Below are 16,701 nucleotides of genomic sequence, written 5' to 3' on the forward strand. Positions count from 1 at the left end.
ATTTGTAGATACTGTTGATTATTCCGTTTTTTAAAATAATATTCGAATTATATCCTAAGAGGAGAGAGTAGAAGCAGCCTAAATGTCAGTATCTGAACTATAGCATCAATAACATTCCCACAGATGGCGCTAAAAGCAATGGCGGTAAAATTCAAATAACGCAATCCAGTTTCCGTAGCACCAACTCCGTTTTCAGTGGGTGGATGTCGCACAAAACACGTTGTTTTATCACAGAGTAATCAAGATTGAACTAATGTTAGTGAGTAAAGTCAATATTCAATGAGAATCGATTTATTGAAAGAAATATAACAATGCCGTAAAATACCGACGTTGACGTTTATAAGCTAAAATGATGCACGACGTGTGCTGAACACTAGGACAGGTTAAGGATGCTGTTTATCTTCTTAACGTCCTGTACATTTCCGTCGATTTGGGTATACCTGCAATGGATTACAAACGTACGTTGGAGTATGCTGTCAATCGGAACCGAACGTTCATGCTACTCACATTTCGCCAATAATCTGCTTGATTATTTGTTCTTGTTTGACCGGCAGGGTAAACGTCTTTTCTTTTGAGCTTTTCTTTTTCGATTCCAATTGAATCTGCTGCGTTGCGGTCTTCTGCTTTGCTTGGTCGACGCTTTTCTGGAGAACCTTTACCGACTTGCTGATTTTTTCGATCTTTTCGGTGAACTGCTTCTCGGAGAAGGATCCTTTGGGCAGACGCAACGTAGCCAAGCGTACTACTTCCTGGGCCCTGTTTCGTGTTGAAGGGGGATGATAGACAAAATAAAAGGTGCATCGATTAGTCACACAATTGGCACTCTTACTATTCTATTGAAAACAATAAAACCCAGTAAAATGACTTCATGTTCACTTCCTCGTCCGCTAGTTGTAGAACCGACGGACGTAAAAAAGTTTATTGCTTCTTCAAACTAAAATACTAAACAGTTTTGTCATGCAGTCGCGAGTCAATGGTAGGATCTCTCTATCCATTCAGTCCTTAAGCTTTCTCGTCGGAGGCCTGCGTCGCCCCAGAAGCCACCGATTGCCCGTCATCAGCCGGCGCGTCCTGGCAGGACAGCGACGGGAACTTCTGGTACAGGGCAGCACGGTACTTCGGGTGGCTGATGCCGTACACAATCGGATTGTACACAGCGTTGGCCTTGGCGAACAGCGAGCCCCAGATGGTAGCCAGTGGGCTGATCGGTGCAGCCTTGAAGATGCCGGTGAAGTTGATGACCAGATACGGAGTCCAGGCCATGAACCACAGCGAGATGGTGACCAGGGCGACCTTGGCCAGCTTCATCTCGGTACTGGTGTTCTGAGCTTCCTGGGTGCGCAGCGAGGCGACGTTCATCTTCTTGGCCTGTTCGCGCATGTTCTTCTCGTGGGCAGACACAGCCTTCAGGATGAAGGTGTACGAGTAGATGATGGTCAACAGAGGCAACCAGTACACGAAGATGGCGTAGATGATGATGTACGAGCGGCTCAGCCACGTTTGTGTAAGGTAATCGGTACCGCATGCGGTCATGTTGCCCTCCGGGACGTATCGGTTCCATCCGAACAGCGGGGCTAGGGTCCAGAACAGGGCAAAGACCCACACACCGAAGATTCGCAGCAGAGCTCCGTTGTTGGTCATCGGCTTGCCCGCGAGACCCTTGACGATGACGTTGTATCGGTCAAACGCAATCATGGTCATGGTCCAGATCGAGGCGCAGCCGAACAGTGATCCAAGCATGGCATAGAGCTCACAGGCGAATGGGCCAAACACCCAGGTCTCGTGCCAGCAGTTGATCACCATCGGCGGTCCCATGGTAAACATCATGAAGAAATCGGAGAAGGCCAAGTTGACCACCAACAGGTTGGAAGGGGTTCGGAGTGACTTGGTGTTCGTGAAGATGTACATCACACAACCGTTACCAATCATCGAAATCATTCCAAGCATGAAGATAGCAAAACCCAGGATCGAGTGCCACAGCGGATTCATCGGTGGGAACTGGTTCCAGTGGGGATGCACCATGTGGAGCATCTCCGGTGGTACCTTGTCCACCACGCTCATGTTTCCGGATCCCTGCGTCCAGGCATCGAAATGTGGCTCAACGAAGGCTGCCATTATCGTTACTGCAGTGAGAGAGAAGCGATAGCCGTAAGGGCACGAGAAGCGATTACTTACAAAAAACAAAATTTCTGGCGACAACAACGTGTCTTACCAAGATGGGACGATTTCACTTGTTATTGCACTTGATATTGTTAATGCCGGCGTAGGTAATTGTTGTGAAACACACACACTTGTGACTTTTCGCTTCAGAGCCAATAAGCTGAAGAAAATCGATGTTACTCGAACTACTTCAGACTTACGGTGTAAGCTAACGTTGCAACGGCTGCAAAGAACCAAGAACGACTCGATTTGTCCAGCGTTCGAGGGGCACCTTTTATAGGTCATTTTTCTTGGTTCGCGCCAAAGAAGTATCGCGACTAATTGAGTTAAAAGGACGATACAGCAGATTGCAATTTTCCTAGTGCGTGGAGTAATGTCATATGCATGCCGAAGGTTTACTGCAACACCCACCGAGGCTGATAACAAAAGCATCAAGCCGCAATCGTCATCAAAGAGTGGAAGGAATCGTAATCAACTTGACGGTGCATTTTCGCGATCGAAATTGGATAATTGAAAAATCTTCTCAACGCTCAAATGCACCGAATTGAATTTGATGCACAAATTAATTGCAGACATAAAACCGTGGAAATATCCTTCTATGTTTGACACCCCTGTATAAACTAGTTTTTCGCAGCTTTTACACGATGATAATTGAGTTACAATAGATCTTAAATGTAGCTCAAGTACACCTCCTTGTGCGTACTACTGCAATGGTATTTCCTTTGCTCTGCGACCTTGTTATCGCGCCAGTAGCATATACATCGTGAAGGGGAAAAGCGCTAGGTTTAAATTCATTAGGTTCTTTAAATTCATTAGCTCTACTTACCGCTTGAAAAGTGCGGTCTGCTTGTCGCACAAGTCTTCGTAGGTTTCCGCGAGACGCTCGGCCGTGGTGCGTATTTGCTGCTTCTCAGCCTGCAGCTCTTCGATATCGCTCAGTTGCTGCTGCTTGAGCAGTCTGAGGACATGGCCACGCTTTTCGATTTCCTGGCGTGCGTTTTCGTGCCGCACGAAACAGTTCTCGCGGAGCATTCGCGTGGCCTGCGTCAACAATTCGAACGCTTCCTGCGGTGTTGGCTCAGCGGTCTGGTCCAGCTTTAGGATGGGCTGCGTGAGCCCCGATCTAAGCACCATTTGGATGCGCTTCTGGAATGAGTCTTTCAGCATCTAGGAAGAAACAAAAATGGCACACACACACGGTATTACCAGCAACCAACACAGCGGTACCTAGCGGTGCAATGCTTACGTTTTTGATGGGCGATTCGGAGGAACCGGTCTTCTTGTGCGTCTCGGTGAGCGGCCACTTGCGAATCAAGCTGTGATCGGTGATAAGATCCAGCGAAACGACCTGGCCGGACGCGAGGAACAGCACCAACCCGGACGGAGACTGAAGCAGTGTGAACCCGAGCACCGCATTTGTGATGGCATTCTGGAGCGCCTTCGTGCAGACGACGTATTCGGCCCGGCTGTTCGAGCTGAACAAGGGATACTTCTCGAGCACGTTGAGATCGTCCACGCCCTCCTGCTGCTCCACAAACTCGTGTAGCGAGCGCGTAAAGTCCAGCGTGACGGCATGCAATCCCGCATTGTGGTAGGCGAAATAGCGCGCCTCGTTCAGCGTGTCCCGTTTGAGATGCAACGGGCAGGCGAAGGACTTGGATGCCTGCGTTTCCGCAACACTTGGCAGGCCGAGTTCCAGTTCGACCGTTTCCAATACGTGCAGGTACCACTCGCTCGGGTGCACGGTCAGATAGCTGTCCACGTCGGAGGACTGGGACCGCTCGAGGGGACACAGTTCCTCGAGGAACAGCGCGTGATGCGTTTTGCCCGTGCTCTCCGCAATGATGACCGTCGGTGGCAGCGTTGGGATGACGATGAGCGAGCACGAATCCAGCCCGTAGTTGTCGTCCACCTGCGGTTGAATCGAAATCGGCCCCTGCAGCCTCGGTCGATTGGTGTCGATGCCGGCGCAAAGTACATAGACGTTCCCGTCACCCCGCAGTATCACTATCGGCCATTCCACTTTCGAGCCTGCAGTGGCGCACTTTTTATTCCTCTCGCCGATCAAAGAATCCTGCCGTTCGGAAACGAATGAATGGTGCCGAATGAAAAAAGGGAGGCGCATTAGCGAAGGTTGAGCTTTTTGTGGAGGGTTTTTGGTGGGGTCCCTGGGATGGGCGAGTGGTAGTATACACACACGCAGAAAGATCAGCCCGTCCCGGTGCCTGGGTGATCAGGATGCGACATGCTGACACACCCTCACCGATGCACCGGAGCCGATGATGATTTTCTGTGACACGTCCCACCTATTCGGTCTATTCGGCGCCCCTTGCACGATACGAGCGCATCGATGGTTGGGACGCATAAAATCGCATTCCGCACGCAAATGCGCCTGGGAGAAAGTAAACAGACCAACCGGACCCGACACACCCAATCGGCGAACAGAAACACCTACGTTCATCAGGGCGTTGTCCTTCGGAACAGTGAGCGGCTTCGCTGTGGTGGCCGTTGAGGACAACGACGTCGTCGTCGTCGTCGTCGCTGACAGGATCGTTGTCGGCGAGAACGTTGCGTCGCCGCCGATAGAGCTCGTTGCACCGGCGGCGGAAGAAACCACACGTGGCGGTGCGATGTCAAAATCAACAGCCGTATCGCCCAGACTGTTGAGATAGGCGAGCTTCGAGGTGATTCCGGCCGGTGGTCCTGTCCCTGGCGATCCGGCGATGCCCGCAGGAGCGTGTAGGCCGCCTCTCGACTGGCCACCACCACCGGTGGTTCCGATGACGGTTTGCGGTGTTGGTGTCGGTCCAATGCGCCATACATGCCGCAACGAGTCCACGTCGTATACCCTGCAAACGCGAAGGGAAAATAGGCAATTACGGGTGATTATTTTTTTTTCTTTTCGAAGCTCTCCTTGCGAGTCCACCCCGAAATCGGGATAGACCGGGATCCGGGTGGCTGGCCACTTGGCTTCTCCCGTACTCGTAATCATCGTTGTCATCGTGCCGGATCAACCATAGCAGCAGAAATGCACCGACGTTGTAGGGTGTTTTGGCCGCGTGTGCTGACAGAAAATGGTTCGGTGCGGGGTTTTTGAGGTTTTCTACAATGCATTCCGAGGTTCGGGTCTCTCCTGGGGGCTTCCGTTCTCACCTACCTTATCGAGTTGTCCGAAAGCAGTGCAAGCAAATGAGAATCCGTCGGCGATGCCGGATGCCAGCGGATCTGCAACAACTCCAGCGTTGCACTCTCGGTAAATAGATGCTCATCGAGATTGTAGGCGCTGTGGAACAGAGAGAGAGAGAGAGTGTGAGATAATAATTGAGTAAGGTGTGTGGTGTGCTTGACTTCAGGCGGATATTGATTAATGCACCAGCGTGTGTGTGTGTTTTCGCCAGGGACGGTGGAATAAATCGTTCGCTAATCCGTGGGAGACACGCAAACCTGGAGCAAGCTAATTAAAACTTTCGGCCAAAATACCATCTATGTGCTGTGTTATTGGCTGCAAAGAGCAAATTTAATAAAAAATGGTTGATCGGCGCGCGGGCGGAAGAAGCATTGAATCGTAATCTCTCCGAAAGGTACAAGGAGCAAACACAAACCCGCGACGAACTCAACCAAACCGCGTGTAAACACATAAATATACCCACGACTTATATTAATCCCCACAAATCGTGTCGCCAGAGAAGCGTTCTTTGTACGCGTTGTTGCAACACACCATCGGGGGAAAATCCTTCCTCGACGGCTTCCAACGACAACCGCACTCGTGCACCACCAAAAAGGCCCCCGAACGGGGGGTTTGGTGAGATGCCACGGCCGCGGCCGCGGCCAACTACCGTTTGATATCAAAGGGAAAATTATGAACCCAAGTGCCGAAATGGGTGCTGCTCGCGCACTTTTCTCCACAAACCACACCGAACTGCTACTGCTACAATGGTGACGGTGACAGGCGCGGGCAATAGGGCGCGTACTGCTGTTCGTTCGGTTCACCAAGGCGCTTGGTTAGAGGAGCGATAGGGCTTGCCAACCAACCTGGCTGCCTGTCTGGCACTACTGGGTCGCTCACCATCATCCAGCAGAACACTGCGGGAACGCAAATAAATCGAAAACTTTTCTCCGGAACACACACCCGCGCCGGTTTCCTACATGTATTTTGCATTTTCTTCAAATTAATTTATAAATTTAAATGTAAATAAAAATCTATAAACATTCCGCGGTACTGTATAATCCTTTTCCGGGACCTTCCTCACCTCCTCGCTCGCCCCCTCCCCCCTCCCCCCCCCCCCCTTCATGCTACGTGCCATATGCGGCCTTCATTTCCACGTGTGGGGTGTGGAAACAAATTTGCTCCATTTGAGGCTCGGGTCGGTATTATTTGCGATTTCGCTCAGCCCTACCACCGTCGAGAGGCGTCCGTTTCGTCGCGGTTCCAAACGGTGGGATCCCTTCGCTTCACGTTGGCGCTAAGTGGTTGGAAACTGCACCGTCCCGAACCCGAAGGGTGGTGAGTAGGATTGCTGTTGGTTCGGTGCATGGCCCAACCGGTGGCGCCATCAAACACGAAGAAAACATCACTTGTACATTTGCGTCCGTTTATTTGACACTCGCGAGGGAACACGGGATGGTCCGATTTGTTTTTTGGATGTATTTTTTTTTGCATGCTCGTCCGTTACCAACCGACGGCTAGCACGTGGGCTAGCTGTTTACATTGTTTAACCCTTTTCAACGCGACTGGAAAACCGCACACAACTGGTGTCGATTAGCATTTTGCTTGATACTGATATCAAGAAGGATATCATTCGTACCGTAATTTATATCGCGCAAAAAAACACGACCAAACTCGTACCAACCAAAAAAAAAGATGCTCATTTGCCACATTCAAGAAAATGTATAGAACACCCATGTGTTTGAAAGTTTTTTGTTTGTTAATTAATTACCAAAACCATCACGACGTAAATCGTGCTGCAATGCGTAAGAAAGAGTTAATGTACGGTTCGAGAGGTCAAACTGTTCCATAGCTTAAAAATACCTTCAGCAAATAGTGCTCTCTAAATGAGTAGATAGTGTTCTCCGTACGGAGCGGGAGAAGTGTTGCGTGATTATATATATATATATATATATATATATATATATATATATATATATATATATATTCCAAATCTTCCCATGGAGCAGTTTTAAATATAATATATTGCTCAGCAGCTCAAACAGCAAGGAAAAAAAGACGCAGGAATTATATTCCGCAAGCCAATTTGTTCCCATCTTTCATGCAGCTTGCTGCCGCAGATTTGCACGAAAAATAAAAATCGAGTTCGTCCTACTACCGCTCCGCCGCCATCGCATTGTAATTCACGTATGAAAAGCAGTAACGTTATGGGGTTGAACGAAAAAAAAAGAGCCGAATAGAACTCTTTCGTATCTCGGACTCGCGGGAGACACGAGAGAAAAGGGTATATTATAATTTAGTAAAATTAAAAAGTACTACCATCTCCCATAAGACCGCCGAGAAAAACGATAACGACCAAAACCGTCCGTCCAGAGGCGGACAAACGGCTCGCATGCCGCCTTTCTTTCTTTTCCCTCGCTCCGACCAGTGCTGCAGTCCTTAGTTCCCCGGTCCAGTTCCATTCTGGGGGCTGATCTACAACCTAACACTTATGGACCGCGGCTAATCAAAGCGGAGTAGATTTCGCAACATGGGTGGCGCGCTAGCGCCATTGCGATAGACCCGTTCCGCACACGTTAATATTCATTTGTATCCCTAATTCCCCAAACTTGAAAAGTACAAGTGCCATCGCACAGGTCATCCTCCGGCGGTTGGCCGTCGACATCGGGAATGAAATCATCGCCGAATTGTACGAAATACATGTGCATATACGTGCAGATACAGCCAGCAGCCAGGATGAGTCGTGAGTTTGGTGTACGGTACCGATTCGCAGGCTAGCAATAAAACAATCTCTGGCTTCAGCCCTTAGTTTGGGTTCCCTGCATACGACATAGATTGCCGACGTTTTGTCTTACGTTTTTTTTTTGCAAAAGGAAAAACGAAAAATTTGCGATACAACGAAAGTAAAAAAAGTATTAGTTACATGCTTGAATTGAACAAAGCCTCTTATGCCCTCGAAATCCGCTTCGACCACTTGCACGATCACGATGTCCCTTCGGAGGAAGCCGTACGGAGAAAAAGGAACATACTGGAACCGCTTACCATACGACTTCCATTAACCTTTCAGCGCCAAAGTCAAATTTAATACACATTCGTGGCGTTTCGTGTTGCAAAACGGACGCTTTCATCATTGCCATTTCGAACACACATACATTTGCGAGGAAACGAAGAGTGCAATGAAAAAAATTACGCAAGGATTAAAATTAAACATACATACAAAGTTAGTACAGCATGTACGGTAGAAAAATCAACCATCGGGATCGTACGCTTCGCCATTTCGGATTTTAACGATTTGACTCGCGAGCCCTTTGGATATCGAGTGAATTTGTGGATCGTAGAGTGGAAAAAAATAACTTTTAATGCTCATTTCTAACTTTGAAACACAACTGAAAATGAATACAAAGCTGATGTAATTATTCCCGTTTGACGCCTTCCGAACAGATGGAACCGGGTGCGTAACGGTGAGCAGGTTGACCCTTTCTAGACTTAAGAGAGACTCAAGAGCATACATGTTCGAGGACATATTTCTACTACTGACTTTCTCGGGATGCTCGGGCGTATTAGCGAAAATTTTTTCTCCCCTTGAAAGGAAGCGATATTCGTGGGTTTTTCATTTTGTTCAAGGTACTTAGTTGTTTTTTAATTCGTTTTTTTGGGATATAAAACAGGAAAACCACGAGTCGAGACATATTTGGCAAGCGGATCGCACCGGCAGAAAGCGAGATAAATATGTGTTTGTGTGTGTGTGTGCATATATTTTAATCTCATGATGGCAACTCGAGCTACTGAAAATATTATAAACGAAATTTCGACCACGGAAGCAGGAGGCTCATGACGCGGATTCAACAGCCAGGGTTTGGAGGATGATAAATAAATAGAAAAAAAAACTTCACCAACCCCACTTGCCGTTGTCCTCCTCAATAGGGGATCTCATACCGCTCTAATTCTTTTCGGTTAGGTCAGTTGGTTGGTCGGTTAGCCGGGACAATTGCGCATCTTTCTACAGCGACAAAGGGTAACGGCGGACGGTGAGATTGAGGAGAATGAGCATCTCGTGCGCCAACCAGAATGACTGAAACAACGTTGACGGTCATGCGATTAAGGGAATTTGTATGAAATCGTATCCGCTTAAAATATGCACACATTAAAATATAGGAATTATGATGTTTGAGAGATTTAAACGCAAAAAAAATAGATCTGCAGAAAGTGCCTTCCACAGGGTGGCAGGAAGTCTTGTGTTGAAGTTAGTGTGCACGTGTGCGGGTCTCAGAGACACGGCAGAATAGCCGCAAGATAGCGCAGAACATAGCGAACGAACTTATAGCAAGACTACAAACTTAGGGGCGCATGGAGCATTATAGCGTTTCTTGTAGTTAACTGGATTTTTTATGCGCCTATTGTAAAGGGATTTTTTGCTGGTAAACCCTAGTGGCATATTCTTCGGCGCGGGCGAGTGGCCGCTGGTTTTAGTTCTTCTTATGCCATGTCGTGCTTATGTTTTTGCTTGGGTAAATAGTGGTCATGGATTCGATGTTGGTTAACGTGAGGGTTTGCCAACACCTACATCGATGTGCGTGGACAGATTTTTCTTTGCGAGCCGAATCCAAAAGGGTTAGATGTACTTCGTGGTTTTGAGTGAGAGACAAACGGTAACCGGGCGGTTACGGACGCTTTCTCTAATGCAACCTCCACCGAGGGGAAATATGTTTTTTGTTAAACGCTGTACGCGAACCAGCACCACCAACATCTGAGAAAGGTTGTTCCCGATTTCAAACTAACGTTTGGGGTCCGGCGTAGAAAATCCGGCAGAGAGCATTAGTATATTTTCTTTTCGCTGGTAAGGCAAAATTTATGTTGATACGCTAATTTCCCTCGATTTAGGCTGCGGTGAATGCTAAGCAATGGTAGAGGAAAGATGCCAAAAATGTTCAAAATAAAACTACGACAAGCAGCGGTTTAGTTCCTCGCCGTGAAGGGTAAGCTTAGCAATGGATGAAGATGAGAGCATCTGGAGCTGGTAAGTTTGACATAATTAAAAAGACAATGCCATGCTGTACCGTTGTAAAATATACCAATAACAGCGAGTGAAAAAAAAAATCAAGATTTTTGAAATAAGAACTATTTTTATCTTGGAATTTTGTGAAGCATTCTTCAACATACGATACGACGATCATTGTTTACTACACAAATCAAGGATCAGTCCAATTTGATTTAAGCACTATTTTCATAAAAGTTACTGAGCAGAAAATAGCAATAATTTAAAAAATAGCAACAACACGGTTTGTAAATCAAACGAGTCTCCAAAAACCTCGAAATTCGCGCTTGGGCATCCCGCATTCTAGCGTAAGCATTAGCGAAATTGTCCATCATTAAGAAACAGTCTTACGGATGGCCTTTTTTACTCAGGTAGTGACAATAATAATAGTCGTAAAAAATTAATCAAACACCGTTTTCAATACCAATAGCGCGAAAGCTATCAACTTCTTCCTTTGGTGTTGGATCTCATAAAGCGGAGTACCGGTAACGATATTACGGTGCAATAATCGTGATCATTTTTCAGCGAAAACACAGCCGAACGATTATTATCTCTTGTTCGTCATTCGTTCAGACTGAAGGTAAGCCCGTTCAACGGGGCAATAGACGAAGGACCTGAAAGGACGAGTGTTAGCCCGTTTTAATTCCGGCACAACACTTTCTGTCGTGGCAGCCCACTTGGCTTCAGCCGTGGGTGTCGATTTCACGGACGGCAGGGAAAACGTGTCAGGTTCGTCGATAGTGCTCGCCATTAAAACTCACCTCCCGCTTCGGCGGGGTTGTTGTGGTCGATAATGGCGATGGCGCGCCTTTTAGCGAATGGTGGCGCGGACTTCTGCGCCGGCGGAGATAAGCCAACAACCAAAGTAATGAAACCAAATCGGTGACAATAAAAATTTAAAATTATCCCACCACTCCAGCCACTGGAGCACACCGGAGAGGGTTGCCTTAACCCGTTGGATTTGTTGCTGCTGGAAGGGGCGGTAATGTCTTTTCCACTCTCCAGTCGCGCCGCTCGATTTTCCACAACGCTCTGCCGTCTTCCGATGGCTGATAATCCGCGTTTGTTACGACGCTTATTGCCGGTGTAGTGAAATTAAGCCGAGGTGTTTGAATCTCTGTTTGAATATTCTTCAAGCCCTTTCTAGCACAGTGTGAGAAGTTCGCCAATGAGCGCGAAAATCGCCACGGCAAGTTATCCGATGAATGAATTTGCCACCGTGCTGCCGCAGAGTGTAAATGGGATCTACTTGTTTCAGTTATTTGACCGCATATTTTTGATCTCCGGCCGAAGTGAGGAAACAATTTATAAACCATTCCACAAGACTTAGCGGTGATACATTTTTTTGCCACATTTTCAACGCCAGGCATCAATTAGGCTCCGTTAGTCCGAAGAAATTCAGTCCTCCACAGATCCTGAACTAATCTGAACCTGCCACCCAGTAGCACACACACATACACACACACACAAACTAAAGAAGAAAAAAGGCTCTCGGCAGCAAAGGTAAAATTTATTCAAAACTGCATAATCAGCAAACAATCCGTGGATTTGCCCTCCTTAAACGCTGACGTCGGCAAAGAGTTGCCACCACCAACCTGGTCGTACGCCTTCGCAGTATTGATTGTCGACGAGGTGTGTTCCGGGCATCTGGATGATTGCCCAACGTCTTAAACTGTCGTGTCGGCTGCTGCGAATACCCTCGCGCAGCGAAAAAGTGTTAATTTCTAAACTTAACAAAAAGTATTAAAATTCATTCTGTATCAAGATTTACATGCTTCAGATACGACCTTTTTTACATCCCCTGTCGAACGTGTGAATCTCAAGAAACGAGCGCATCGTAGGTGAAGAAGCTTGCCCCGACGGTGTGCTGAACAGAGAGATATTCTTTCATACTCGTATGGCCAAGATTTGCTCGAAACATTCGCAGGAATATGGCAAAGTAAAGGCGTGTGATTTGGGCGAAATTTTGTGCAAAAATTAGCCTACAAACCAGCGCATGTAGGCCATCATGGGGCGGTACATGAACACCACAATGAGTACACCCACCCACCCACCCACCCACACACACACACAAGCCATTCGCAACTCTTTGATTGGCAGAAAGAGTACGAACAGCGCGCGCTCGTCCTTCAGCAGGACTCGAACGGTCGATTAAAGGCGACTGCGCGATGTCAGCATGTTTGCGACATTTTTATTAAAATATGTAAATTTTAATTTTTACTGTTATGCGTGGATTAATTCAAGCAAACTTGCATTCGGAGATCAAATAATCTAATGTCTTCAATTAAAACGAACGACAACGAACGAAGCTGCAGCCTACCAGCGGAGCTATTTGGCAAATGTCGCTTCCGCTGAAGATAACTTTATCGTCCACTGAACAGGATGAAAATTTCAAGACAACACACCTTAAGGCTTTTTATTTTAACCAAATTCTTGATATCACGTATTTGTTGCATTAACTTATTGCGTTTGATTCAGAACGCAACGGTATTCTACGGTGGAAACAGTATATAATTATAAATCGTGTGCCTATTTTGACGCTCTTCTCTGTTTGATGCTACGGCTAAGTTATTACCGCACCACGAAAAGATGTACGTAGACGGCAATAAAGGATGTTCTGGACGAGATAAAAAAATTATAACTGCTCCCAGTTTGGTCGTAGCCATTACCCCCATCTGCTGTCAATAGGAGTTTTATCAAATATTTACTCAATTTTGTACGTGCTCAGCTGGAGGGAGAGCACGATCGGCGAATGTGACAATATTCGCTGGAAGGGGTTAACTTTTTATCGGGTGAGAGAGAGCCATTTTCTACGTCCCGGTTGGAAGGCTGAGAAGGATAATTTGGGCTGCCGTCCCAATCGGCAGAGGAACTTTTTATATGCCGCCCTGGTGGGACAAAACCAGACCACCATCAATCGTATGAGCCATGGAAACTTCTTACAGGGATAAAACAGATCTTGCGAGAATGTGGTCGGGTGGTCGTAGAGATAGGAGGTGACATCCTTTTCCATCCGCACCAAATATTACCATACTTTTCTGCCCCGCCATCGATGAAGCCGATCCACGCGCGCCAAAGGAAGCGCAAACCACGCCATGGCGCGTTATTCTGCGTGGGTTGAGTATTTTTATCCCAAATAATTCCTGATAGCGCAAGTGGCATAATTGATGCGGTGGTTTCCAGACAACCAGCTCCCGCGAATTAGTGCACAGATAAACATTGTGTGGATGGGAGGGAGAGGACATTTATTGGACTTCCTTCGATTGGGCTCAAAAACTGAGCTGTGCGTAGGAAGTGTCGTTGTTTCGTTTTGTTAAAAGCAAATGTTTTCGTTTGACGGTGTTCTGTCGTCTGGGGCTCACCGATGCCGTAAACGAGGGCAGAAACTTTCCGAAAAAGTGTCCTCATAGCGGATTGCTTATTTTGTCAACAAACCCTTCCGTTTATGTTTCAGAGCCTAGCTAAAGCGTAGCCAATGATTACGCGTTAACATGCAAACCCCATTAGGCATGAAACCTATTGTTCACCCTTAAGATGGGCGAAAATATCTGGAGAAAACCCTGCTCAGTAGTACAAATGACTTTAAATACATTCAAACCACGGCTTGTGCAACGACGTACCGGTATCGCCGCGTGATAATTTTTATCGCAATTCGGAAAAAGAAAGACGAGAAATAAGATAGAAAACTTGAATGGCTCGTCTAGTGTAACGTGCCATTTAATCCGCTGGAATTTACTAAAAGATGTATATTCGTTGACGTTCCGATATCACAGAGCTGCTGCAGTGTCGTTGAGAGCACATTCTGTACATTCAAGTCTTTCACCCTTTCATCGGAACAGAAGCTCTTTTGATGCTGGATTCACGGCATTGCGATCGTATTTCGTTAGTAGAATGCTATGCACTGTAGAAAACGACTACCTAAGTGACGAACCGCGAGCCGCGTGTGCTATAAACGGAGCTATGGTTTGCATAACAAATAGTCACGACATAAGAAATGTCACAAAACAACTGCAACCGTACACTTTCCGATGAAGCTGAGAACATAGCGAACAACATAGGAATTAAACGGAAAGCACAACAAAGCTGACATTCTCTATAAGATAATACATTCAGGTTGTGTATATCTCTTGGTGCACACCACTGAAAGAGTAATACCAAAAATTTTCTGAATGTTAAAAATGATCTTCACAACATAGAAAGCATAATGAAATGGTAAGAGGATTTATACGACCTTACTTGGAACAGGAATACAGCACAGTTTTGTTTCAATGTCTGCCTAGCATTAAGATATGATCACTCCATTGATACCCATTGACACCATTTGTTGTCATGGTAGGTAGTGGCCATCGGTTGTTAAATTGATATGGGAGATAATTTAATGTATTCTCTCCTAACTTTAGCCACAATAGTTACACGTTATTCTGTGTTGTATCGTTCCAAAATACGGGTGACTTATTACGATGGAATGGGATATTAACGAAACGACGGCAGCTAACCACAAAACGACAGAACCGTAAACGACAATTCTGCATAACAAGCTTGTATACATTTTTAATTGCTGCACAATTGGATTCAGAATCAATCGAGTTGGTCGAGGGTCGATGGCAAGCCTGCAATCACAGAATCTCTGCATGTGATAGTAGGCTATGAATATTAATGGGTTCTTGGGAGCTTGTTGGAGCTGAGTACAAAATACCTGTAGCATGGATGGATGTTCTATGCGAATGCAGCATCAAATATTCTTCATTTTTCATCACCGAGCTCGCTAGCTGATTTCATGAAATCGAATAATCACTAGTAGCGTCAGTTTACCAGAGGTTCATTAATGCTAGACAAAGTAATGTTGGTTGACAAGCATTGTTCTTAAGTTATTATTCCTCTTGAATTTTGAGTTCTTCGGTTTCCATCAGCTGCCGGCGAATGTGTAGCACATTGATATTCCCAGTTGGTGCTCTGTGATGATTGATTTTTAAATTATCTTTTAATTTATGCATGAAGCCTTCTCCTGCACAACGGTTAATACAAAATACCATCTTTTTTGCGGGTGCATTTTACCTCCGATGTGGGAAGAGAGAAAAAAAACATTTTCAACACGACCTATCAATTTCCGCATATTACATCATTGTCGTGAAATTGGAGAACGTTACCATGCCGAAAGAAAATCACTTCATTTTCGCCCATTTTCCATTTCCCCAAAGAACAATGGCTTAAGAAAATTTGTATTCAATTTTAATTGAGTTGTGAATTAATGTATTCTCAATTTCACTTTCTCGCCCGTTGCTTTACGTTATTCCGGACGTTTCGAACGGAATTCGATCACCGCGCAAGGACTGGGTTCTAGTGTCCACCATTCTATAGCCGTAATCGAAACGGCACATCGGAAACTGGTTTGAAATGGTGCGATTCTAGCATCCTACGCGTTCGATGCAAAATTAAATTAACAAATACTTTTCCCAACTACGATGAAGGTAGATTGAATAAGAAAAAAAAACTGTCGCCGACCACAAATTGTTCATCAAAATTTGAAACTCATCATTTGCCACGGACCCGTTGCTGAGCAGACTTCATCAAGATTCAATTGGAAAAGGAAAATGATTTGTTTTAATTTTTCGCTCCAATGAAGCTTTCCTTTTGCAGACCCTACCCGAAACTCAAGCGGCAGCCAGTCAGTCAGGTGGTGCGAGGGGCCATCGCAATTGAAATTTTCGTACAAATTAAAAGCTTTCATGGCGTATTTCCAGCGGGAATGGTAGGCTCACGCCATTACAAAAGTGTGGCGAAGGTTCCGGTGTTATTCTGGTTTTGATTTATTAATCACCGTGCGTCGGGGCGCGGTTTGCTGCCGTGATCGGGGGTGCGCTAATGCTGCTGCTGGGTGTACAAATTATGAGTGGTAAAATTTCACATCTTCTTCCAGCCCAGGGACCGTCGTTGCTGCAAAGGACGACTGTCGCAACGGAGGTAGAGAGAATGCTCAAAACAACGAGCTCCGGCCCCGGCAACGATGGTGATGATTTCTTCTAATGACAAATATGTGTTGAGAATTAATCTAATTATTCGAAGGTGTTACAAATTTTCCGAAAATATTCCCCATTATCGTTGCCGTTAATGGCGCTTGCTTGCGCGCGCTCCCGTGTTGTAGCTGCTCAATGATGCCCTCGGGGGCCAGCCACCACCAGCCATTCTGCTTTGGCGCGGAGAAAATTGAAACATGCGAAAAAAGGGGTAGACAAAACCGGGGCCACCCTTGCTGGAGGAGTCGAAGGAATCGGCCGTTTCGGTTGTTGGTGTCTAATATTTATTTGTTGACGAGGTTCAAGGAAGTTCGCCCCTGCGCCCT

General features: G+C 46.3%; 2 protein-coding genes across 2 annotated transcripts in view; both read right to left on the reverse strand.

The window, feature by feature from the left end:
- Positions 1–334: 334 nt before the first annotated feature.
- LOC128730974 (nuclear pore complex protein Nup88) overlaps positions 335–16,701 on the reverse strand; it is a 46,836-nt gene continuing 30,469 nt past the window's right edge. Inside the window, exons 3-8 of the mRNA XM_053824069.1 lie at positions 5,318–5,443; positions 4,616–5,009; positions 3,407–4,234; positions 2,987–3,327; positions 508–756; positions 335–440 (exon numbers count right to left, since the gene is read on the reverse strand). Of these exons, the coding sequence (XP_053680044.1) occupies positions 374–440; positions 508–756; positions 2,987–3,327; positions 3,407–4,234; positions 4,616–5,009; positions 5,318–5,443 (2,005 nt within the window). The 3' untranslated portion in view covers positions 335–373. The remainder of the gene's footprint in view (positions 441–507; positions 757–2,986; positions 3,328–3,406; positions 4,235–4,615; positions 5,010–5,317; positions 5,444–16,701) is intronic.
- LOC128730975 (opsin-1-like) lies at positions 872–2,392 on the reverse strand. The gene is made up of 2 exons (XM_053824070.1): positions 2,213–2,392; positions 872–2,123 (listed from the first exon to the last, which is right to left on the reverse strand). The coding sequence occupies exon 2, from the start codon at positions 2,113–2,115 to the stop codon at positions 1,003–1,005; it is 1,113 nt and encodes a 370-aa protein (XP_053680045.1). The 5' UTR covers positions 2,116–2,123; positions 2,213–2,392; the 3' UTR covers positions 872–1,002.

The sequence above is a fragment of the Anopheles nili genome, chromosome 2 (genome assembly GCF_943737925.1).
Source record: "Anopheles nili chromosome 2, idAnoNiliSN_F5_01, whole genome shotgun sequence".
In the NCBI taxonomy this organism is placed as follows: Eukaryota; Metazoa; Arthropoda; class Insecta; order Diptera; family Culicidae; genus Anopheles; species Anopheles nili.